The 25,182-nt window shown below is 40.8% G+C and overlaps 1 protein-coding gene across 1 annotated transcript; it reads left to right on the top strand.

Moving 5' to 3' along the window:
• Positions 1-3,183: 3,183 nt before the first annotated feature.
• SPMIP4 (sperm microtubule inner protein 4) lies at positions 3,184-24,033 on the top strand. Its single transcript, XM_061465100.1, has 8 exons — positions 3,184-3,311; positions 4,126-4,281; positions 11,818-11,889; positions 17,308-17,385; positions 18,409-18,568; positions 21,379-21,442; positions 21,639-21,730; positions 23,815-24,033. Exons 1-8 carry the CDS (start codon positions 3,184-3,186, stop codon positions 23,989-23,991), a joined length of 927 nt encoding a protein of 308 aa, XP_061321084.1. The 3' UTR covers positions 23,992-24,033.
• Positions 24,034-25,182: the final 1,149 nt, after the last annotated feature.

Below are 25,182 nucleotides of genomic sequence, written 5' to 3'. Positions count from 1 at the left end.
TTCATACTTGGGACAGAGCCTAAGGTGCTGTTCTTCTACAAACTTCATGAGGCTACTTGAAACAACACTATTCAGCCTGTGGCTGGGGAATCGAATTCAACCCAAAGTAGTAAGAACACAGTCTTGAAAATATCTAGTCCCTCTACTCACTTAAACATGAAATATCAAAGAGATAGGGCCATCTAAACAGATCATAAACAATGAGATTGTACATTTTGAAAGGAAGAAAGAGTCCAAAACCAATCTTCGGGCTTCTCAGTCTCAGAAAACTACCTAACAAGTGCTGGTGAAAGACCAGGTTTGTAGCATTACTTGGGTACTGCAGCCAAGTCCATGCTGAAGGACACTGGTCAACAATTTGCGGAGGGGAAAGTTGAAGACCCAGCCTATGAAGTAGAAATCTTGTCATTGCCTGCCACCAGAACAGGATGTCATTCTTTCTTTAGTCTTGAAAAATGGGGATCTTTTAGTGATTTACAGTCAAATGAACAGCAGAAGGAGGTGCCCTGAACTTTGTGTCGTTCTGGTTCTGCAAACCACACTGCACATCATGCAACCCAAGAGCAAACAAGATTTGTGAGAATCCCTGAGCAGCAATAGAAGCTGCTTTTGCAAGGAACGTATCACCTAGCAACAGGAAAAGGGTACACATCAATTGGCATTAATGATGGCTGCTATGGGAGGAAAGCAGAAGCCCAAACACTGGCCCAGCAGCAGGTAAAATTAGGTTGCCCTCTTATTGCACGCTCCACAGCACAGATACAGGAGATGGCTGTTGATTTATTTTCCCTCAGCAGAGGAAGAGCTAGGTGAAAAGTACATAAAGAAGGAATTATGCTATGCTCTGCAAAATTTCTGTTTGGCTTGAAAGTGTGTGAGCCAAGAAAACAATCACTGCATAGTGCAATGGGAGGAGAAGGGGCACGACAGGCAACATACACTGCTATAGATGTTACTCACCAGATTATTTATTATCCATATACAGATACTATTCACGAATTGGGAAAAAGCAAGGAAAGAACTCGTGTAAATCAAGTGACAGACTATCGAGGCTTACCAGCAGGAATTCTAGAAGGGCTCAGGAGCTCCCAGCCTTCCTTGTCATCCACATAATATTTATGTCTGGTATTAAAGCCTCCATGCAAAAACAACACCAGGCTTATTTTAGATTCTGACTTAAGCTTATAGAGAGGACACCGACAACCCACTGATTAATTTATAAGTCCGAGAGCTCATCATGCTGTTGACTTCAATATAACATTTGGACAGATTTAGTGGAATGTAAAAAGACACTGTTGTTTTACTCACAGAAGGAGCCAAAGACTTGGGCATCCGGCATTCAAAATCTCTCAGTCTTAGATTCACTTCAACTGCTTTTTTAACCACCTTTTGCATTTTCTGCAAAGGATGACAACTGGGCTAGCCTTGGGCATCACAGGCCACTAGAAACTTCCAAACCCTGAACAAGGCATTTGAAAAATTGCCCCCTCTTGAAGAGTACACATTATGAGGAATTGGAAATGTTTTCATTAGTGACACCCACTAAAATACATCTAGCACAAATGCATGGAAGCCCATAGATACCCAATTCACACTTGCGCTGCTCTTCTGATGACACAAGGTGTAGAAGGGCTTCAGCTAATGCCACTCAGATCTTTAGTAGCATAAAATATGGATGAGAAAAATCTGTGCTTTAACTCTTTCCATCTTCTGGAACTCACTGACCACTTAGCTCCTTCCCCCTGCTTTGTCATATTTGGCACACCTGTTCTGGTTTTGGAGTTTTTGCGCTGTATATCTTTATCTTGTTTCTGACGCTCATAACAATTGACTTTTACCTCACTTATCAATTACCATGTTCTTTGTCCTTAGTATGACATCCAGCTACTTTATCTCTTGCAATATATTGAAAACGATAGGCACAGGCTTCACCATGGGCTGCACCACAGGCTGCCGGGGAATGTCTGCTCCGGCACCCGAAGCATCTCTTGACCTCCTTCTTCAGTGACCTTGGTGTCTGCAAGGTTCTTTCTCTCATATATTTTGACTCCTCTCTCTGGCTGAAATTGCAGTTTTCTTTCCCTCCCAAGCTTAACTATGTTATCCCAGAAGCACTAGCACTGTTGCTGATGGGCTCGGTCTTGGCCAGCAGTTGGGTCCACCTTGGAGCCAGCTGACATTGGCTCTATCAGATGTAAAGGAAGCTGCTAGCAGCTTCTCACAGAAACCACCTCTGTAGCCTCACTGTGACTAAAGCCTTGCCATGCAAACCCAGTACAATGCTGAACAAAGGCAGTAAGGTCTGATGAGCCCATGTGCTGTTCATTCCCAGGAGGGATCAGCTGGACCATTTAATGGGTTAGGGAATGAATTAGAACAGAGAGGAACTTTTTAAGATCAGATGCTTCTCTTAGATGCTCAATTCTGTGGGTACACAAAATACATCTTTATCTTGGGATAATAAAAATCTTTAGAGTTAACTATACTATATGACCAATATGGAGAATTTTATTCCTAACACAGTAGAGACAAACTTCCTTTGAACCCTGCTATTGAAGAGACAGGCTTAAAGAAAAAATAGAACCATATGTTGGATGCTGAGCCTGTCTTTAAGTGTGGTTACCTTTCTGACTAAGTACCTACTTGCCCTTAGAGATCATCATCAATTCTAAGAGCTGCAAGTTTGCCTCTCTCTCAAGAGGGATTTAAAATGAAATGACAGTGCCTAATTCATCAGCTGATTTCTTTTGGCAGCTATGAAAGAGAAGTTTCAAGTTTAATTTAAATACCTGTGAAGAAATTAAATATCAGTGAAGGTACACCAGTGTACCGATAGTGTAGTTATACTAGGATCACATATGGCTTATGGGATCTTGAAAAGAAGTGTGAAGGATTCTCAATTGCTCTTGGAGTATCAGTCCTGTGTGGAAAGAGCAGGGGAGTCAAAAGAGGAGACCAGCTTCAGAAGCTACTTCCTGTGCCAGCTCAGCCACTGCCATACGCTTCCCAAAGTTCCATATTTCAAGACATTTCCTTAAAAATGTATTCTTGCAGACATTTATACTGCATATGAATTTATGAATCCCTGGGGTGGCCTGGAGGATTGCAGAGCCCACCCTCATCTCAAATGTATAACTAGTGATAAACCCTTTCTGGTCTTACTTCCTTCCCTGCTAAGCGCAGATGGTGCACGGTTTGGCACTAGCACAACAGCAGCGCAGGCTGTGCCTGTGCAGTGGGGATTTTCCTAGTTACCCAAGAAAGCACAGAGATGAGGAGATGGTATCTTGGGCTGACTGTGAAAGGGGCATGTAGGTGAAAGCTAACAGGTAATGTATAAAGTAATGGCTTTCTTTTTCCATTTATCAATGTATAATAGCAAAATATTCTCTTTTATTAGTACTACCTTGACTGTGAATAATCTATTCTTGGTATAATTGCTTTCTTAAATTATTATTGCATTATATGCTCTCACACGCCTGCTACAGAATCTCTTGTTCAGATCCTCACCAGCTGACAAGCACTAGAGACATCACTGTACATGCATGTGTTACCTATTCTGGCTCTGTGTACTTGTCAGAAAAATGTGATAAGCAGCAGTCTTAACTGAAATGATACAACCTTCTGTAAGCCTGTATTTGATAGCATTATTCATACAAGGGATAATTAAACAGTATACAACATAAACAGGCAGTGTGGCCTGATCCTGACCTCAGACTGGGATAAATCTAAATTAATCAATATATTTACTGATTGATTGACATGACATGGAAAGTGAGTGCAATTTAACTTACAAGTAAACCAAAGAATCAGTGAAAGCATGAAGAAGCCGTCACGTGCAATTATGCAGTGTTTTTTATGTAAGCAGGCCAAAAGTGAGGCACAGACCAACGAACTAAAATTACCTTAGCTGACAGGAAAGAAATGGTTCTTACTTGGTTCTTTGAACATGCAAGTCACATCTTCATATTCTGGGTTAGGACATAAAACTAAGGAAATTGTGTGTAGCTAATCTGACAATCCAAACAGCCAACTGCTGTACTCAAATGAAAGATGTACATAAAAGCACTGTATACAGGAAAAAACTGTCCCGGAGATACACAATTTTATGTGTGTTCTCTAAAGCAAAAGCAAGACGTTTGCGGTTACCAAAACGCAATGTAGGTCTGAAATCCCCGCCGCTGCAGAACTGACCTGTGGCCACGAGAGGGCAGAAAGAACATCCCTTGTAAAGCTTGATTTTGAGGCGAATCGTGGACAGAACCTGGGCTGTGAACTGCCGTAAGAGGGTGCTGGAGGGCTGACGAAAACGCGAACTACACGGCTAGCTTTACAAAAGCTACGTCTTGAACTTTCGATGTTAACGAAGTCTGGTCACACTCAACTTTCCACCTTTAAATAACTATGCCTAGAACAAGTACAATTAAAAAAAGACATCACAGTGGCATTTGACATAAAGCCTCAATAAAGCATTTCTTTGTATTAAGCTGGATACCAATGCTTTCTAACTTCTGCCTTTTAGCACTGGCTTAAGGGTTAGAATATGTATCATTTCTCACTCCAATAAGCAGCTTGCTTTGGCTCCATTTGGATCCAGCTGCATGTGCAGTTCTCACAGCATCATAGATATCAAAATCAGTGAGAATTCCGGAGAATGACATCTCAGTCCACTGAAATGCTCACATCCCTCTAGTTTCTCCATCAAAACTAGGGGGAAAACATGAATTAGATAAATTACTTTTCTCCCTATTTAGCTGAGCTGTTCTCACTTTATCTCAGCACACCACCACAAAGGTAACAGAAACACAGTTTTAATCAGTTAGAAATGACCTTTCTATTTTCCCTTTCCACTGGTTATGTCACATTACACCACCTGAAACATATAATTTTTCAGTGTAGAGGAGGTACTGGTTTAGTAACTACCTCTGCAAATCGTCATCTTTTCTGCATTAGTCACTTGGAAGGTTAAAAGAGCTCTGTCCTGATGTAGCCTGGTAAGGGAGCTATATAGAGAGGTCTCAGGGACCTTAGTGCTCCCAATTAGCTGTTTCTCGAAGAAACTCACTAACTTGGAGATGCAGGTGGCAGAGATACACCCAGCTTAGGTACTGATAGATTTACATGTTGAATGACCTCTTCTGTGTGAAGATTTAGCAGGTAGAAGTAATGTCCTCACCCTTTTACCTCCAGCTAAGCACACCCTCTATAGTAACAACTAAGGCAGGCTAAGGCAGGTCATTCCCATAGTATCTTAAAACCACAACTCTAAATCTTCCATATATTTTTTTGGAAGGAAATAACAGAGTTTTTCAACAGTTGAATAATAAATGAAAGAAGGAAAAGGCTCTGCTGAGCCTTTCCATACATCCAGCTCCAGACACCATGAAGCGCGAAAAGGAAATATAGAAAATACTTTTTTTTTTTTTTCAGAATATATTAAACTTGTGAACTCTGGGAATTACTGGTACAGCTGTATCACTTGTACATGGCATCGACATTAAAGTGCAGTTCACTTTAATGTGACAGCCAACTCATCCATTTTAAAAACAAACCAGTGGTCCAAAATCATAATAAACCAATTACTGGCTCTACTGGATAATAGCAATACAACAGTGCATTTAATAGGTATTCAGAAAAGCTATTTATGTATTATCACTTGCCAAATGACTTACTTCCAGCTTTTTCACACTCCTTTTCCAAGAAAAGCAGGGCTTCCAGCTAATTTTGCCCTGGCTGGTGAAAGAAACACCAGAACAAAAACACTCTTCTCAAACACATCCATTTATTTTGATGCCAATTCAACTCAAACAAAAGCCACACTGAGAGGAAAGATCAGCAGAAGAAAGTAAACCAGACCAAAATCTATCACCATGCCTGTCAAACACAAGAGGGCAGAAACACCCAGCAAGTCAATTAACCGGAATCCAAACTCCACCAGTGGCCAGGTCCAACTGTCTTGAAGGGTGGTGTGAAAACCCCACACAAGAACTAAGCAAATAATATTGGTATCTCCAAGAATGGGAATAAGAAGTGGCAGTTCAGGGAAGTCCTGCTGATGTGCTGCATGCCTTATTTGAAATGGTCTTGGCTCAGGCGGTTTGTCAAGAATTGAACTGACACCCACATGACTTTACTCAGTTCTTCCCAATTAAACTTTCTGTAATGAACTGGCTTTCGGTTTGGCTTGTGGCTCTATTGACCGCTTTGCTCAGGAGAGGTAAAACAGCACATCACCTACATGTCTCAGATCGCAGCTCCCAACTGTGCTCTAACATCCTCCCTCTCACGCACTAGGTAACCGTCTGCTGCCATCACCAGCTGCCTCACCGTGTGTCACCTCAAATGATCCAAACACCCTCTCACTGTGATATCAAATACTACCAGAACACAGGCCAAAGCATACTCACAGTGCACTGCACTGAACAAGGACATAGGCTTAGTGCACAGTTCTGCCCTATTATTCTCAGACTAAAGCCAAAACATAGCACTGTAACAGTTTCTAGGAAGAAAATTAACAATCCTAGCTGAAACCAGGACACACAGTTTCCCATTAACCTTTTCTTCTGAAGACAGAGAGACAATAAAACTTGAGATAAGAGCAGCTACTCCCCAGATACTGTCTCCTGTTTTGGAATAATATCTCTTTGGGGCACAGTAAACACAGTATTTGAAGGCTGTTACATTTAGAAATTAATTTTTACTTAGGTGTCATTCATCAGTACATGAATGTATCATCTTCATATACATACCTGCCTTCTCCCACTGGAAACTCTTCCTCATCAAGAGGCTCATAGTGAGATAATTCATTCTCTTAGCCATGGATTTCTGAAAGCTCTGGGGATGAAACGTGAATCATCACGTTTCCTGCTTTGGAGAGACATCACCCTGGAAACCAGTGATTTCCTTTGTGGGTGACTTCTCCTGGATGAGTAAGGACTTGGAACTTTGGTCCTGCCAGCACCTGGCTCAACCTGACTTCATCCTCTTTCTTCTACTGCTGTCTTCCCCCACCTACTGTCAGCCCTCTAGCTGGAGTGGCCTCACTGCACTATAACCCCCTTGGCTTCTTCTGCCAAGGAACTGAGCCAGTTTGCCAGGAGCAGCAATGGACAGACAGTGGATGTCCTTCTGCATGCATTGGACAGTGTCCAGAGAACATTGTTCATAGGGATGCCTTAACCCTTGTTCTGTATCCTACTGCTAAATACAGGTGTCAAGGGCTGGGAACTTGAGATTCCCAAGCCAGCCACCTGGAAATGCTGTGCTATTAACTGTTTCTGGAGATGAAGGCAGATTTTAGGATTTGTGTGGTGGCTTTGGACTAGTGCAGCTGCAGAGACATGGGATGTATGTGTTCAGAACCCTTTTGATGAAGGGATGAAGGGGTACGGACTACTACCTATCAGTGGAGCTGGTGTTCGTATGATGGGTATGACTGCAGATGGGTGTAAGTCTGTATATACATTGTGGATTTGGTGGTGTAGATCCCTGCCTCAGTGAGCAGCTACTGTGATTGAGCTGCAAAAAGCAGCTGTGAACTGTGTGGCACCTCCCTATATGTGCAACAGGCAGGGACAAAAAAAGCTACTAGTCACAGGTCCCAGCTGTAAGTCTGGCAGCCAAAAATACATTTACCAGAAAGCTGGATATATAGGAAATTCTGCTAGGGTCTGAATAGCATGGCCTCAGAACTGCATTACATTCCAAACCCACAGCAGTCCTGCTGGAATGGAAGTCTGGCTTCTGTTTCTTGCCCACTTCCAGATCATGAATCAACAACTCTTAACATTTGTGTCTTTGCAAGCCACTAGTACTTGAATCTGTCATCAGTAGAAGATTCCCACAGTGCTCATGTAGACACCATAGCAGACCACCCAACACTCTAGAACCAGAACTTGAAAATGATTCCATTCAAACTATTTGATATCCATTCCCTGTTACTAAAAGTATTTTCTAATGGTTACGTTCTTCTGGCAAAATACAATTTTTTCTTTCTGTTTTAAGGAAAGAAAGTGCTTTCTGCTCTGTGCAGTAGTCTGTCAGTTCCCTGGGAAATGCAGCTGAAAAAAGGACTGCTAAAATATGTTACCTATCTATATACGTATGTATATATATGCAGGTTTAGGGCTCAAAATCTCCTGAAATAGCACTCATAAAGAATAAAAGCATGTATATTTTATTTCTAATTTGGAATAAATGAGGACCTTTCGCAAACTTATCACCAACATTTATCATGTTATTCTTTGATAAACTCCTCTTTTGAACTTCTTTTCCTCGATTACAAGTTGGCCTAGAATGACTGCGATAAACTTTAAAATTAGAATTTAAAACTACAGGAAGATGCATTTTGCTTTCACAGTCCTCAGTGTGTATTCAGGAAGTTTCAGGAATCAATGCAGTTTTACTGTACTTTACAGGCACAATTCTATTGTTAGCTAGGGGGCAGGATATGGCAGAATTCCTGCAGTGGTTAAAGTTCTGGAAAGCTGAACCTCCCTGATGCTTAATACTCTTGTTTTTTTTTTTTAACCTAAATTTCTATTTTTTTTTTTTTCATACATATCAGTTTCCATCATTAGCCTCAAGTCCTCCAGTGTTCTTTCACCTGAGATTTTATGTTATTTGTTAGCAAAATCAAATCTTAGTTTCTGTCTTACTGACAGAATAAATCTACAGTTGTGGAAGTTAGAAATGGCGATAGTTTCTACTAAATAATTGACTACATTGACTATATTTCTGAGGTTCTTACCGACTGCTCATGATGCACTCTAAAACTTTGTTCACTCTAGCCCTTTTTGACATTCTCTGGGCAGAGACACTTTCATCTGTGTCCTTGAGATTTTCAGTATCACTGGATCAATATTAGCTATAAATGTTTCTTTAGGAGAAGGAGACTTGGAAGCATTTTAAGCTTAACAGAGTCTGTTTGGGCTGAATGGATGATCAGATCTTTGTGTGCAATGCTTCTCTTTCTGCCAAAGGTAAAGGACTGCAACTTAATAACCTATAGACAGCAGTCAACAGGAATGATTTATTAATGTTTTCAGAGTCAGCTTAATGAATACAACCACTACAGCCATGCAGGTGACTTGGCATCTGCCTGCCTACTTTCAAAAAGGGGAAATAAGGCTTTAGATAGAAGAAATGGATGACTGAGCTCCTTCAGAAACTTAGAAAAGCTTTTCAGTAGTCTATAGCTCACCAGATTCATATTTGGTTCACTGTACAATGCAAACACATTGTACTGGCAAATAACTGATGGGTATCTCTTCCTAGTCGAGCTCAATGACGTACTTCTTGCAGGCAAGAAGTATTCCTTTAAACGTTCTGTGATTTTGGTGTCAATCTTTACAACACTAAATCAAAACTATGTAAGGCGAACACGCATCTAAACACATCAAACTGCTTGATCTCAAATGACACAGATGTGCGGAAATGTACTGACTGTCCTCAGCCACTAGCACACCCATGTGAAGTGCCTGACACAGCTTGCATTCAGTGTGAATTACAGCTACTAAACAGTAATGTTTCTCATGCCTCTCTAGAGATGGAGAGAGGAGCTTTTCAAAGGCACAAATAACAAATGCTGAAATCAGTGTGAATTAGATGCTAAAGCTTTCATCTGTGTCATTGCATATATTCACTGCCCATATGCCAGTATGAGTGCAGTACTGAAGGGCCAGTGCAGGTATCTACATGCTAGCAGCTGAGACTCAATTACACTGTAAGATGTATGTGCTGCACATTTCTATCACCTTTCTTCCTATCACTGATCAAAACATAATAGACTTGATTCAAGTTCATCAAACAATTGCCAGTCACCACTGTACTTCTCCTAGTGACAGTTCACCATAACAGAATGAATAATTCTCACCCAGAATAAGGCTCAGATAACTAAGCACCAAGAAAATCCAACCAAGTTGTCATTGTTTAAAAGATATCAGGTAGCCATCACTGCTGCTTCCATTGAAAGACATTTTGGTTTGTGTTTATTTTTTCTTTCAGATATAGAGTTCATGGAATCCCTTCACTTTTGCAAGCTTTCCTGGAGAGCAATTCAAAGGATAAGTTTCCACGGACATCTGTTAAAGAACATGGTAGCCTTGTGATAGTGGTGTAGACCCTTGGCCAAGGTCTTCTCACAGTCAGAATGTTTAAGTGAAGTGTTTTTAACAAGAATAGCAACCGACAGCTAGCAGGTTAGCCCGAGATGTACAAACATCTGCATTCCAAAAATGGGCAATTTAGGAATCTACTCTTTCCACAATTCCCAAAATATTAATGGGGGGATATACTAGTACCCACAAATCTCTACACAGTATTTTGCTGAAACACTGCACTTTGCAGAGACACTGCTCCAAAAGATGTCAAATCTTCTGGATTTCATTAGTATTACTTAGTGAGCCATGCCACCCAATGCATCAAACACAAAAGCAGTGAAAAGTGCAAGCACGGTAGTCAAACTAGTCAAAGGCTGAGCATTTCCAGGTTAGTATGTTTTCGTTTTAATGCTGGAAGGAGAATTTGTGTCATGGCAATCTTACATATACATTGATCAACCCAGAACAGAATTCAGACCTCTAAAATCCCTGAATTTGGCTCTAAAGTGAGCGCTGCTGCACCATAGAAGCACCCTCCTGTGGCACTGTCATAGGGGAGTACCCTCAGCACCAGGTGTCCTGCCAGAAGGGTGCAGGGGACCTGACGTCTGGGATGGAAGTCAAGTGCTACCATGGTGTGATGGGGCAGAGAAGGAAGGAAGGGAACCTCAGTGACTTTAGTTTAACATGGACGTGCTCAGCACTTCTGAACACAGCCTTGCACAACAGCTGGAAGACTGATGCCTGCATTGCTCAACTGACAGCATCGTGGCACAGAAACACACATTATGCTAGACTGTGTTAATATGGGGAAGTTCTTGAAGAGGAAGGGAAGACAATAACCATTCTGAACTTGTGGTTATACCTGGAATATTATGAGCATATTCCTATTGGATTGCTCTAAAACCCCCAAGCTTTGGGAGCTCGCAAACCAGACATAAAAGTCAAAAAAAAACCTTCTGATTCAGCCTCATTTCTCTCCCATTCTTGCAACCAGCATCTTTTCTTCAGCCATGCAGTGAAGGCCACACATTTCTTTCAGTAACAGACACTTGATTACATGCTTTGGGTGAAGCTCAGCTTTAGCAAGGCCAGGTCAGACCAGGAAAATCCTACTGGTTATGGCTGATTTTTCCAACTGCATTTCCTTCATTTTGACACTCCCATTTGCTCTCTTCTGTTGTGTTGTTTTTGGGGTTGTGTTTTGTTTTTTTTACCTGATGTCCCATGCTAACAACTGCTTTGTTTTTCCATTATTTAAACTCAAAGACATATTTGGTGCCATCTTCTCTTTAGACTGTGTTCAGTGAAAAGCACCGTGCAGTTTGGCTGGATTTGGCATCAGAAAGAGATGAAAGTGATCCTTATAATGTAGGAATAATTCCTCACAGAGCCAAAAGTTGGAACATGCATCCATTCGAGGCATTCCCACAGCTCCTACTGAGTGTTACGTGCGCATGGGGTGGGGCTGTAAGGGTCAGGCTTTCACAGGGGGAAATGATCAGTGTTCTCAGGAGCCTTGGATTCAGGCATGGGTGTTCAGCACCTCTCAAGATCCAGTCCTGCACAACTTTGATTTTGAAACCCAGGACACACTTCCACACACCTATGAGTTTTGATATTAAGGGTATCTGAGAAATCAAGACAAAAACATATCAATTTATTTATAAGCAAATAGTGCATAAGCCTTATAAATTTACGCTTTCTTTTTGCACAGAGGCCTTCCCACCGAGCAATACTGTGATGTCACTCAGCAGAATAAAAGCGACGTGCGTATGAACGGTGAACTGTAAGTTTAAATTGTGCGTTAACCAGATTGTGAATTTAGTGCATAAAACAGCAAACTGAACATTCATTCCACTCTGGTGATAGTACACACATGTGATATGAAGTGCAGACACCACATGAAATCTGAAGGGCCATGGTCTCCAAAAACAGATTAGTAACAAAGCAGAGCAAACACAGTTGTGAAGGAAATTCAGAGTATGGCATTGTGACCCTCCAGTTTAGTGTCTCTTCAGTAAGGGTCTCTGAGTTTGCTCTGCAGGTTGTCCATACTTATCAACTAGGAAATACTCAAAAATATTAGCCTTTCCACTAGTTAGAATTCAGATCAAACTGAAGCAACTGAAGTAACCACAACACCATGTGCATTTTAGACCATGTTTTCTGGTGTGTGTATCTATACAGAGGGATGTATTTTCGGAGGAGGCTTGGCAAGTATTATTTTCCTCACTGCTGCTGTTTTAAGATACCAGGTTGTGAATTTGGATGCTGCTGCAATTCTGCAATTCAACATTTTGCCACTTGATGGCACCAGCAAAATGCTTAAATTCGATGAAACTACCGAGATTTTAGATTGAGGTAATTTAACGTGTAAGGGTAAATTCTTCAAAAGCAGGAAATGAACAAGCTATACCTCCCATATTAGCAGTAGAGCATATTAGAAACTCGAAAATAATTTTACAACGAATTCCCAGTTATCTTTGAGATAACGGTGAGGCACATTGACTCCACTGCTCTCCTTTCAGCCCTTCCGCATGAGAGGTACCTGTTCCCCATTCTGTATAAAAGCAGGCACTCTAGAAAAGCAGGAGAGCTAATGATAAACAGGCTGCAGAAGGTGCACAAGGAAACCTGCGACCCTGCTCTTTGTAATCCACTGTTTTTTGCAGGCTTCTCTCTCTATTACCTCATTAGAGCATGCAACACCAGCAGAAATGAGTTACCTATCAGCGTGTACAAGCCAAAACTCCTTTGTGCTAGGACAGCTGAGGCCTTTGACCTCTAGTGCCTCTAGTGCCACAGCACTAGAGGCACTGGCTATGCTGCTTCCGCAGAATTTGATTACATGCTATAAGGAAGTAGCAAGTTTCCCTGCAAGTTTCTTCCTACAAGTTTCCTAAGCACTAAGTGACAAGAACTGTCACACGCAGTTTTGTAACATAATGGAGCACTTTTAAAGTTGTTTTAAAACCAACATCCATGCAAAGTGAGCACTCTCCTGTTGCACAGTCAAGCTGGGTGGTTCAGTTTTGTTACTGAGTTGATCCTCAAGAAAACTCCATTGACTGCAATGGAATGATGGAACAATTTGATCCACTGGGACTTGCTAGTGGAGTATTCTCTTATGTGACTTTTATATTAGCACCCCTGAAAGAGCAGAAATACGGGCAAATTGGAGAGTAAAATTAAAACTCTCTGTGCACGGCTAGAATGTTTTCAGTTGTTCGTAGGCTGGCCAACCTCAGATGCACCTTGGTTAAGGATGCTTTGGGACTCATTCATTTCTTAGCAAGAGCATTTCTTATGCCAGTTGCTCACCAGAACAGATCATCCATGCACACAGGCCGAGGTAAAGATCACAGCACCTTTCTGGATATCTGCTTCCTTCTGAGGAAGCCAGCAGGGACTGCTGTGACTCTATGCCCGTTTGCTGCTAGCTGTATAAGGAGGAGGGAACTTTTACACAGGAGTAGATCAAACTGTGTCCCTGAACACACTGAAAAGTACATGATCTTGGACTCTGGTTGTTTGATCAACAGCGCACACATTATTTTGCACTCACAACTTAACTTAAAACATGCCAGGTACCTAAAAATATCTTATGGTCTATGCTTTGTCCTAGTTGGAGTGTTTTCCTTTTCTATAAGGTTGTATATTCTTGATCTTTGAAAGACTTTTAAATTTAAGGAAAGAATATACCCTTTAAATCAAAAAGTGAAACACACACATGCAAAAAACCACCCTTCTACGTTCATAGTCCAAGGACTTTCAGAGCAAATAGCCTTCCTGCTGCCAGGGACTATTAAGTGGTGACAGCCACATGAAAACTTTCCTGAAAAATACCCTCCGAGTGGTGCTCTGCAGTCCTACCTGGGAGCTATTAACACTCAGTTTATTTACCTTACAGCCTGTGAGGGCTCCTTCCAGCCATTACTGTCTTTTGTGGGAAATTAATTACCAGGTATTTGCAATAACTCTGTACACTTTCATGGAACAACTATGCCTCTGCCTTAAGTAAGCACACTATGTATCCTTGTGCAGTTTTGCACTAGAATGAATAACTGGGTTTGTGCAGATGTGCTTTTGTAAGTGCTTTAGCAGTGGGCCACATGCACATGACCTCCCAGTCAAATGTACTGGAGGAAAGTAGTTGCCTCCTGTCTTCTAAAGGTGTAATGAGTCCTCAAACTCACATCAAATGACTGCAAAAATCATGAAAGGCCTTGAAAAACATCCTTCAGCCCTAGAACTCTAGTTATATACACACATTACACCAGACTAGAGCATTTGCAGCTATTCTTCCATGGAGAAGTCACACCAATGAGGTTTTCCGTGAGTGTAATGACAGCACAGAATGAATGAAAACTGGCTTTTTTCCATGCGAGATTTAATCTGTTTTCACTGCTTATCATGTCGCACAGCACTTACATTCCTCTGGCTGTCCTCCAGCTCCTCAACCTCTGGTGGTTCTCTGACCTACAGCTCCCTGACAAAGCAGGTTTTAAGGTTAAGCAAGGTAAGTGATTCCCTCCCTTCACAAGAAGGCTGCAGAGAAAGCCAATTTACACATGTGAAATGTTTTATTCTCCAGCCATAATTTCATTCCTGTTAAAATTTGCAGATACATCTTATCATCTTCATAATTTACGGAGTATGTGGGAAATTAATAGGAAAGAGCCACAGAAAAGTTCTCTGACCTGATCTAGAAAAGAAGATGAAGATCATGAGGCTCCCCACACTGCATCCATTTCAGGCCAACACCACACTTGAGAGAAGAAAAAGTTCAGAGGCTCTTACCATGTGTCAGAGAGAGGAAAAATAGTGGTAAGTGGGAGCCCCTCACGAAGATCACAGTGTGTCTTTTATTACCATTACTGGGCAAGTGTGTCTCTGCACCTGGTGCTCTGCACTACAACCAGAGGAGAGATGCAGAACTACTGCAGGCAAAGCCAGTGTCTCCGTAGGATACTCTCTCACATGAAACTGGTTTATATCTATTTTATCTAAAATAGGTTTTGAATAGTGACCACAGTGCACTCCTGACTGAGGAAATGGGATGGTGTCCATCTGGACCACTCCCTGGATTTGTATGAAGATAAAACCCTTTTGAAAATGCAAAGCTTTGCTGGCTCTTACAACATGAGTTCACAAAGCTCCTGTAAATCATGGAAGAGTCATGAAAATGCATGTTCATCCTTACTTTATTGCTGCCTTAAATTTGGATATTATAATGAAAAGTGCTCTATAAAGGCACTTAAGTGTTTCTGCCATGCCAGAGCACAAAGCAGATGTGACTGTCCTTATTTATACCTATTTGTATCAGGAACATGTTCAATGAATGCAGTGAAGAATGTGTCAATTCACAGTGTAACACGGTGCGAACAGAAATGGAAACTGAAAATACTTACGTTTCTTTTCAATTCGCATTGTGTTACTGTAGTAACTGTAATATTTGCATTGTTAATTGTAATATTCTAACACAATGCGAATTGAAAAGAAACAGTAAGATGTCTACAGCACCAGTAGACATACGGCACCAATTCTAACTGTAGAAATGGAAGAACAATTAGAAGTATCTCTGGAATAAACTTTTAAGGATTGCTGTTCTGTAAGTATGGCTCTGTCTGCAAAAGCTTTCCATTTTCAAGACAGATACAAAGCTTGAATCAGAAGTACCAGGTTGTTATAGATGTAACAATGTACAAATGGTTGTCAGAATCCAACACTTTGTTTAAGCCGTGCTATCTTCGTAGCATCACACATTAAAAGTAGATCTTTTGTTCAGCTCAGCTGAGGTGTGAGTTATGCTGGCAGGGTAATTTGTGAGATATCACACCTTATGTTGATTGCACTGAGTCCCATAGCATCACACCACAGATTTCACAATGAAATGCATGACTTCTGTATGTTGTATCAGCACGTATGAACAAAATTGATCTGGCACTTAAACTCTGAAGTTTATTTTCAGAACACCCACATCAGTATGGTAAGAAATAAGCAAGGGAGAAGACTTCCTCTTTGCAACTGTGCAACACCTACTTTTGTGGAAAATAATTCAGTGATGGAGTGGCCAAGCTGCGGCTCTTGAGTCACAGGTTACCTGGAAGAGAGCTTAGACGCAGCTCCTGTGCCACAGCTATGAATCATTAACCAGGCTACTGAGTAATCCCCAGATGTGGGAGCAGAACCCACAGGAACTCCTAAGGCTGAAATGATGGAGTCCCATGGGGCCTATTAATATCCCATATGGTTCTGTATTCAAACTGAGCAAGGGCAGGGGCCCTGAGAAGTTATCACCATCTCCTGCTTGGGAATGCATCTGGGACATCCCTCTCATCACTGAGAAACAGAAGATTTCTTTTTCTTTATCAATATGAAGATTTTGGTATATGGCTTGAAGAATCAAGAAACTTTGTGTGATCACAGGGCAAATAGAAAAGCCTACTCTCCTGCCCATACATGGTGATGAACCTTTCAAGCAAGGTCTTGTAAGTAAGCCTTTCTCATGAAACACATGAGATTTTGGAGCTCCAGGTGAACCACTGAGATTAGTGCAGTAATACTGTAGTTCAGGGTCTTCTTTTTTTGACTACGCCACAAAGAACCATTAAGCCAATTAATTATTGTTTTAATCTTAGATATTTTTCTGACTTGGCACAATTGCCAAGAGACTCTGAGCTAGACTCGGTGATGAAATTCTTGCCCTTTAAAGTTAGTGCTTTCATCTGATTGCCTCTCTTCGAATTTATTTGAAGCATAAAATAAGTCCCCGTGGCAAAATACAAATACTTTAGCGGCATGGCATGGATACGTATTTTCTCTGCGAGTATAAACAGGATTCTTTTTGTTTTGCATTACTGAAAAAAGGATATATTTTTTCTAATAGCACATACCATTGTGCTATTAATATAGAGCTTATTACACAAAAGTGAAAGAGGCTAGATTTTTTTTTTCCTTACTCCTTTTAAAAAGACATTCTGCACATCACTTGTTCCCAGTGTCTTTTCAGACTTTGGCACCTGGCAACACAAAACATTCCTGATGTAATGAGTGGTATCAGTAAGAATACTGGCTGCGCTGCTTACATACTGATTTGTCCCTAACGTATACTGATTACACTGATTCAGATAAAATGTGGGAGGTACAAATGAACACAGGTCACTTTAGGTAATTTATCTATTATTATTCCTCCCTAATTCAGACTTCGTAAACCACCAGGCAGTTTAACTAAGGAAGTACATTTCACTTATATCTTACTGCCCCTTAACGAAATAAAAAGGCAAGTTGTTCTTACGGCCATAATTGCACAGTGTAGGCTCCTTGGCAATAAGCAGCATCAATGCAACTAGGAAAAAATACCTCTCTCAAGAAGCACGTAATGATAGGTTTAGCAGGTTAGCAGTGCTTGCCTAGCACACCTGCTCTCCTAACAAATTCTGATCTTGCTGACTTGCCTATGGGCTAATTGGGTTTTCTTGGCTGTTCTGTTCATGGCCTCTTTACCTAATGGGAGTTAAAGTCCTTGGGAGCATCTACCAAGCACAGCTAACGGATCAAGAGCATGCATAAAGCAGATTTATGAGAGAGAAGCCTCTGAAAAGTCCAGTTTGGTAATCTTGTTATGCCATGATCCATAGCCTCAGGAATGCAATGTATTTGGCTCCTGTATAAGGTTGTGACTTTGTTTTATACAGCCCCTGGGGAAAGGTGTTTGTTTTCAGTAAGCTGCTGCATGCAGCTCTGGTAAAGCGTAGAAGAATCCAAACAGGGTGCTAAGCTTTCTTACTGGAGTAAACTGCTGCTTTCATTTTCTTCAGAAGATTTCAGGATTCCCTGATTTTAATAGGTTTTTTAATCATTCCATCACAAAAAACTGAAAGCTGAAAAGAACAGCTACAGGAACATGGGCACTCCATGAAATCCTGGTTCTTAGTACCACAAAAAATTCCCCATTTTAGCTTCATCCTCCTTCCTCCCTGGAAAAAAAAAAAATATGTCTTCTTAGAGGCAAATTTTGATTTCACAAGCACAAACTCAGTTACTATTAATCGGATATGAATCAGAAGTCCATATTTTCCTTCCCTCAAGCCACGTGGAAGTAAATGTGAATTGGTATGACTGATTCTGTACAAAAGCCGCAAAGGAATTATTGTGAATTCTTTGCAGCTAAGCAAGAGGATTAAAGAACTAAGATGTCACCTTTCTGATTCTCACATCTCTCCCAGTTCTTACAGTGTTATATTTAAAGTTAAAATCTGAAATGCAAAATAAGGAAATTCTCTTTCTGTTCTTCTTCCTGACAACTCAAACCAACCCAATTTCCTACTTCTCATCGCTATCAGACACACAGCTCTAGATACACCATATTCCCAAACTCCAGATCACCTGAGGATTGTGACACTTCGATCGATGCAAGCAGTCATCAGCTTTTGCATCCCAATATCCCTACCAAGGCCAACGACGTGGTTTTCTGAGGAAGACCAGAGGCAAGACAGCAGTCTTGTGGCTTACCATGTATTCTTGAAACCTAATTAGAAACACTACTGAACTCCTGACTCTCCTCTACTGCAGCTTAACAGAGCCAAAATCTGAATGTAATAGTGGTCAAGCTATGCATTATGGCTTAAATTAGAGCTCTATGTGTTGATAGTTGCAGTCTCCATGAGGATATCTTCAGCACTGAAAATGATGAATAAACCCAACTCATGTGACCACCTTGTAGCCCCAGAAGCCAACAGAGCTATTAACATTGCTGCTAATCCCCACAAAAGCAAGACGGATTATTTAGTGTATCTGATCTCTTCTGCCAGAGAAAATCATTCTCTGCAGTCCAAAACAGTGAAACTGAAAGGAAAAAATTGCATCAGCAGGATCAAACACGAGCAATTTTGGGGCCTAAGTCATGGCTGCCGTACCTGTGCTGAGGACAAGAGGTAGTCCTGAAACTGCAGCTGAATATTTTAATATACTTTATTATTACACACATGGTAGAACAAGGTCCAGGGAGAAAAAACAGCTCATCCCTTACAAAGACTGAGATGAAGCCCTAGACATTTGTTATTTACAGAACACCATGTAAGCCATCATGACACATTTGGGTTTAACCCCAGCAGCATTTTACCCTGAAAGTGTTTTACATAATATACTGGAGGAGAAGGGAATGAAATTTTTGTTCTTATTCTGCTTTTCCCTGGAGTCATTTTACTACGTTGGGATTTTGACAGGTGCTTAATTTTGGAAGACTTCAAAGATCACCTGCATGAACTGATGAGGAGTCCTTGGCAGCTGCTGACAACTCAGGGTTATGGGGAATTTACACAGGAGAAAGCCAGCAGGCATCTCTGTGTACCATAGCAGGGTTTGCCAGGAAGGGTTTGGCAATAACTGTGTGAAACAGAAAAAGCATACACTGGCATGGATAAGAAGCTTTTCACCAGAGTAAAAGCTGATAGTATTAAGTAAGAGGCCAATTTGCATTCATTAGCTGCCATTCCTAGTCATCGGCACAGTGCTGTACAGTTATGTATGTAATCAGGTACACAAGCCATGTTTCATGGAGCATTTGTCCATTCAAACCTAAAATCTTTCCACAGAATTTGTCATGCTAGGAGTAGTCATTTTTCAGTCAATTTTCATTTATCATTGACCAGTTTAAGAAACACAAATCATGTGTGAAGCTGGACTTACAAAGCCTATTTTTGCACAACGGGGGGATCTTCAGAGGCCAAGACCTATTTCCAGCAAAGCTTAGCAGGTTCAGAAGTGCTAGGCTGAGGCTGAAGTGCCACCACTGGCACTTAGAAAACACATCAACTTCATTTGCTGTTCCCTTCATACAGTCTGGCTTCTTCTGACACCAGGACACCCCAGCTTTCAGTGACCAAAAGGAAATCTCTGGTCAGGTACAGATAACCCATGCCACACTCAGGTGACTTTTACCAGTGGGAGGTCATATTTAAAAGCTTTGCAACAATTCTACATCTGAGCTTTACAAAACTCAAGTGTAGCTGTTATGTAGTTAATACTAACAGCACTATTGCGAAGTAAATAGGGAAACTGAGGCAGAAAGCCCGGGAAAAAAAGCAGTGATAGACCCAGGGTCAGAAATAAAGCTCTTCCAAGTATGCAGTGCAGTTTCATTTTTCTAGTGCATCTAGTAGCACTCAGTTATTCCTCTGATGGTGACAATATGAGTTCAGAGCCAGCTTCACAGTTCATCAAGCTTTACTGTTTGTTGTTGCTCTTTGTAAAAATCACACACAGAAAATACAAGAAGAAACTTCCCTGCCGGTATGTGAATCAATCCAGAGGTCCTGGAATTGGCCATGGACAGATGGCCTTCTGCAGAGGCAGCTTTATCTGGTATAAGAGCCAGCCCAGAGCTGCTTGTCACCAACTCTCTGCCTGAGACAACTCGCCTTGCGGATCTGGTGATGCAGATAAGTCCATTGGGTGCTTCTGAAAAGACAGCTGGGTTAATTTATGCTGATTAAATGGATGATTTAATCTAACCCTGCCGATTTTGTGAAGATGAATTCTGTCTGCAGATCCATGAGGTCAGTGTCCCAAGGTAGAAGAGACATTAACAGCAGTGCACAGAAAGAACCTCTTCCATCAGCACAGACATCTTTTCAGTGAGCATACAACTACAGCTTAAAATGCAGATCCATCTGTCATGCTGATCAATGATGTCCCATTAGAGTATGTTAACTATTTCTCCATAGGTAATCCATGAACCCATTAAGGTTGTCAGTACTTCCTCTGACTCTAAGAAGGCTGTGCACTGGCCAGGATACAAATATTTACAATATATAGTTCATCTTGAAAAGAGCAAAATAGGGTTTTTTGTTTTTTTCAGGTTTCTTCTTAAACTTCTCTGGGTATATTTTTACACAGAGAGCTACAATGAAAGACTACACTGAAGAACTGGATTTCAAGTTATTTAAATTGAATTCAGCTGAATTGTGTATCTGTTCAACCTTCCACCTCAGGAGTATACCTTACTGAAGACATTTTTCCACCACATTTTTACTTACATTAGCATTTACTAAACAGGTAATTGGGGAGGGGAGGGCAACATGACACGTTATTTCAGTCCTTTAAAATAGTCTTTTCCATCCAGCACACATATTTGGTTTATACTTTACCTATTTCTTCTTATCCTTCTGCTTCCTAGGTTTGCTGAAGGAAAAGGTCAATACACCATCCAAATCCACCAAAGATAATGGCCCCCAACTCCACTTTTAGAGCCAGAACATAACCTCCCTCCAAGAACAATATGGTACAAAACACTGAAAGGGCTCTGGGGATCACAGCATACAGTCAGGACTTCACAGGCAAGCATTTTTTGTTATATTAGTTTACTTGGAATGGCAATGCAAGACAACAAAGTGTTAGCCCCTAGATTTCTCAGTGAAATTCATTAAGGCCACAAGAATTGTAAATTATCTGAGATTTTTCAGGGGACTGTGCATTAATTCTTATTTCCCTAACCTATAAAAATGTGGGACAATAAAATATATCTCCATTAAGGAAGAGCTCCTATGAATCCCCTTATCCTAGATAACTATCACGTGAAAGCAGTTGGCAAATTAACTGGAGAACTAGGGGAAGATGTGGAACTAGTAAGTGCTGCATTTACTAAGAATCTTGTGTTTCCACCACATGTAATGCTGGCAAGAGTATTATCAAATTCTTCTAGCAGAATTAAGCCTTCCCTTCGATAATACTCAAGCACAGGGCAAAGCTCACTCTTAAACAGAGGCACAAATTCAGTACACTAAATCAGTCCTGACAGATGGTTGACAGAACTTCTGCAATGAATTAATGACTTGTTCAGGGTTTGCCAGGGAGGAAGTTATTGTTATTAGCTGCTTATTTTTTATCTTATTTAAAGTTGCCACCAACATATGACAGCAATTCAAACAACCTTTTGCCTTGAGAAGTATGAGTAATAGCTTCCATAAAAGAAGTTGGCAGCTCTCATGTGAATGGTGCAGCACAGCAGAGACTGAAACATACTGGCTAGATGTTCAGCTGGTGTTGATCAGGACAACCCCACTGACCTCATAAATTGACTGTCTTTATTTCACATTGTGCATTTGATAAGTGGCCTATTACCATTGCAGACTATTGACTTACCAGGTTAAGTTTGGCAGAGTGTCTATGATTCATCCTCCTCCATTTACATGATTTGCCTTTCTTCCTTAAGAGTCCATCAGTAACATTATCAGATTCTATTTTAATGCAACGATTTACTATAAAGAATGTACAAATCTATATTGGAAAATTCCACATTTAATGTTTTCAACAATTTTTACATTCTATGTGGCCTGTATAAAAAGGAAAAGACACTATTTGTATTAAATGCTACTCATGCAAATGAAGCATAACATGGTATATAAGCATAGCAAATCAAGTTGAGCTGCATTTTGCTAATGCAACATTACCCGTGCTGGCTTAAGCCATTCCGTGACACCTACACATTGTCATGCAGAGTACATGCACAGGTCTAATTGATTGTAACTGACCAAGCAATTCTGTGGGTAAACAGAAGGAATGGATTCCTGCTCTGCCGGCTTTACAGCACTTTCAGGTTCAAACTCCACAGACATATAATTAGCAAGGCAACTATGATAGATGCTGTCATTTTCTTAGTCCAAAAATGGCCCTGGATAGAAAGTCCCCAAATTGTCCTGGGGTTTTTTTTTACTTCTATTGGAATAAAAAAAAAACAACACAGAAACAAACAAAACACCCAAACAAAAAACACCCAAAACAAGCAAACAAACAAGACCCAAGTGAGGACATCTCTTTTGAAATGGCATTTACAAGTTTCCGATAATTGAATCCCTGTATCTGAAAAGGAAAAGCTGTCTAGCTTTTTCTCCAGTGTGATGAAAAATGTTTCACTTTATGATGATGAACACTTGAATGCGATAAAGAACATTTTTAACAGCTTGTCCCTGGAAATGAAAATCCAAACCAGGAGTTCTATTACCCTCTGGCTTCCAAAGTGAGATTGGCAGTGGCCTAATGTGACACGTGCTACTTTATCTGAACAATATTATCCCATTTAAAACATACATACCATAAATACCGAACACTTGGATTGTTCAGCACAGTAACTGCTGAAACCCATTATTTGGCTGTAGGACTCAAATGTACTTTTTGCTTGAACAGTTCCTGCGTAATGTGGTTTTAACTCTGCACCAGTATCTGAAGCCTCAACAGTACAAATGATTAATACAGGGTAACAGCGTTCAAGCAGTGAATCAAACTGTGGTTGAGAAAGCTAAAAAGCCACACATCAGTGAGCATCCTCAATCTCACTCACAACAGTTCCTAAAAGAAGTTAAAAACACACTAATGCAAGTCACAGTTTATATGATCACACTGCTTATGAGACCACAAATGGGAAGACAGGTGCTTATAGAAGAAAGGAAAAGAGAACATGAGATACTTAAATCCATTTAGAGCTCATGAATTGGGGTGGAGCAGAATATTTTCTTTTCCAAAGCATAAAGACTGACTCTAAGCTCCCTATGTGCCAGGACAGTAATACATGTCTGGGCAGCTTCCCTTTACCTGGGAGACTCCTAACAGAGCTATTTCACTAGTTTCAGGCAACAGTCTGCTAAAATAAGTTTTCCCTGCTAAAATAAAAGACTCACATGACGAGGTAAATCTTGTGACTTCCTCCATATAGAAAGAAATATTTCTGCCTAGTCTCCCAGAGGTAGGACCTCTTGAAGGGTGCACTGTGTATTTACTTCAAGGTCAATGTCCCAATGAGTCAATTCTGCAAGAACAGTGTTCAGATGCCTCTGTCTTCATTCAGGGTTTCTACTGTCATAGCCGGCTACTCAGGCACGATGCTGAGTAAAACAAAACCAGTGGCCAGCCTAGATAAGGAGTGTAAAGTGACAGAAAGCACAGACCAGAAATGGGATGTGAGCCAAGGGCAGGCCACTGTATGAGCATTACAGTCTGACTGGGAATAAACTTAGGCTGGGAATCATAAGATGATTTTTAATGGTCACAGCAGGGAGGTTGGGGAATAGCTCTTCTATAGATGAAGAATCAGGAAAAAGGCTGCTTCAGAATGCAGTTTATGAATGGAGCTATAACACGGTTGCCAACAGCAGTGGGGGATCATAGTTACTGACCTGACAAGGCCCTTTGCAGGCCCTCACAAGCACCAAGCTTCCAGGTCAAAAGGATCCTCTACTACTCTGCAGGGAATCAAAGGCCAATATTGTCAGCACTACCATGTACACACAGGGACATAGCACATTCCCAAAGCTTTCACGCATTAAGGTTGACCGTGGCCTGTCCAAGCCTACATTCCTATGTCAAACCTATTGTAGCTTCTGTTTCAGACTCCTCTTTCTTTTTTTCCTCACCATCTAAGACAGGAATGTTTAAAAGAACTGTAAAGGCCATAGAGACTATTTAAACTACAATGAAGACTGGTAGAGAAAGAATGGGATTTAGCAATCCTTGCAGGGCTTTGAAGGAGCTTTAGAATGAATCAGGTAAACTGCAGAAAACATGTAATCTGTTATCAGGAGTTAGCCCTAGATGGCTGCAAGCAGTCAATACAGTAGCTAAGGATTAAGAGCAGGCATTAACTTGGTGGTTATAAAAAAAATGAAGAGCAAGAGATAGGGACAGAAGAGTGCTGCTGTGTTGTGCTTACTGAGCTGTTTAGGATGCCCGAAAGTGTGAACAACAACCAACCAAACAGAAAAGTACCCAAATACAATATATTTAAACATCTTATATAATTTTTGTAAAGACTTTTGAAAATAAAAAAGTAGCAAAGGAAGATTTAATGAAAAGGTATCTCACAGATTAGCAACTGGCTTTGCAAAAAGAATGCAAAGAATCAGTTTAAACTGCTATTTTCTATGTGCTGACAAATAAACATTGCAGCTACCCAGAATTCAGGAACATTGCTAATATTGGTTCAATGAATGTCTTAAGGACCTGCAGCCAAGCAGGGATTAGGGAAGCAGAAATAGCACATCGGCATTCATTGTGTTGGGGTTTTTAACTGCTTAATTAAACAGGG

The sequence above is a fragment of the Pezoporus flaviventris genome, unplaced genomic scaffold (assembly GCF_033815535.1).
Source record: "Pezoporus flaviventris isolate CSIRO_AGI_PZ_B2104156 unplaced genomic scaffold, CSIRO_AGI_Pfla_v1 ptg000037l, whole genome shotgun sequence".
Taxonomy (NCBI): Eukaryota; Metazoa; Chordata; class Aves; order Psittaciformes; family Psittacidae; genus Pezoporus; species Pezoporus flaviventris.
This window is presented reverse-complemented; position numbering and strand designations above follow the sequence as displayed.

Coding starts and splice junctions, on each gene's coding strand:
- SPMIP4 (XM_061465100.1), top strand. CDS start 3,184: ATGGTGCACGGTTTGGCACTAGCACAACAGCAGCGCAGGCTGTGCCTG. Junction 17,386..18,408: donor CCCCTTAACGAAATAAAAAG/GCAAGTTGTTCT, acceptor TTCTTCCTGACA/ACTCAAACCAACCCAATTTC. Junction 21,443..21,638: donor ATACAGTCAGGACTTCACAG/GCAAGCATTTTT, acceptor ATCTCCATTAAG/GAAGAGCTCCTATGAATCCC.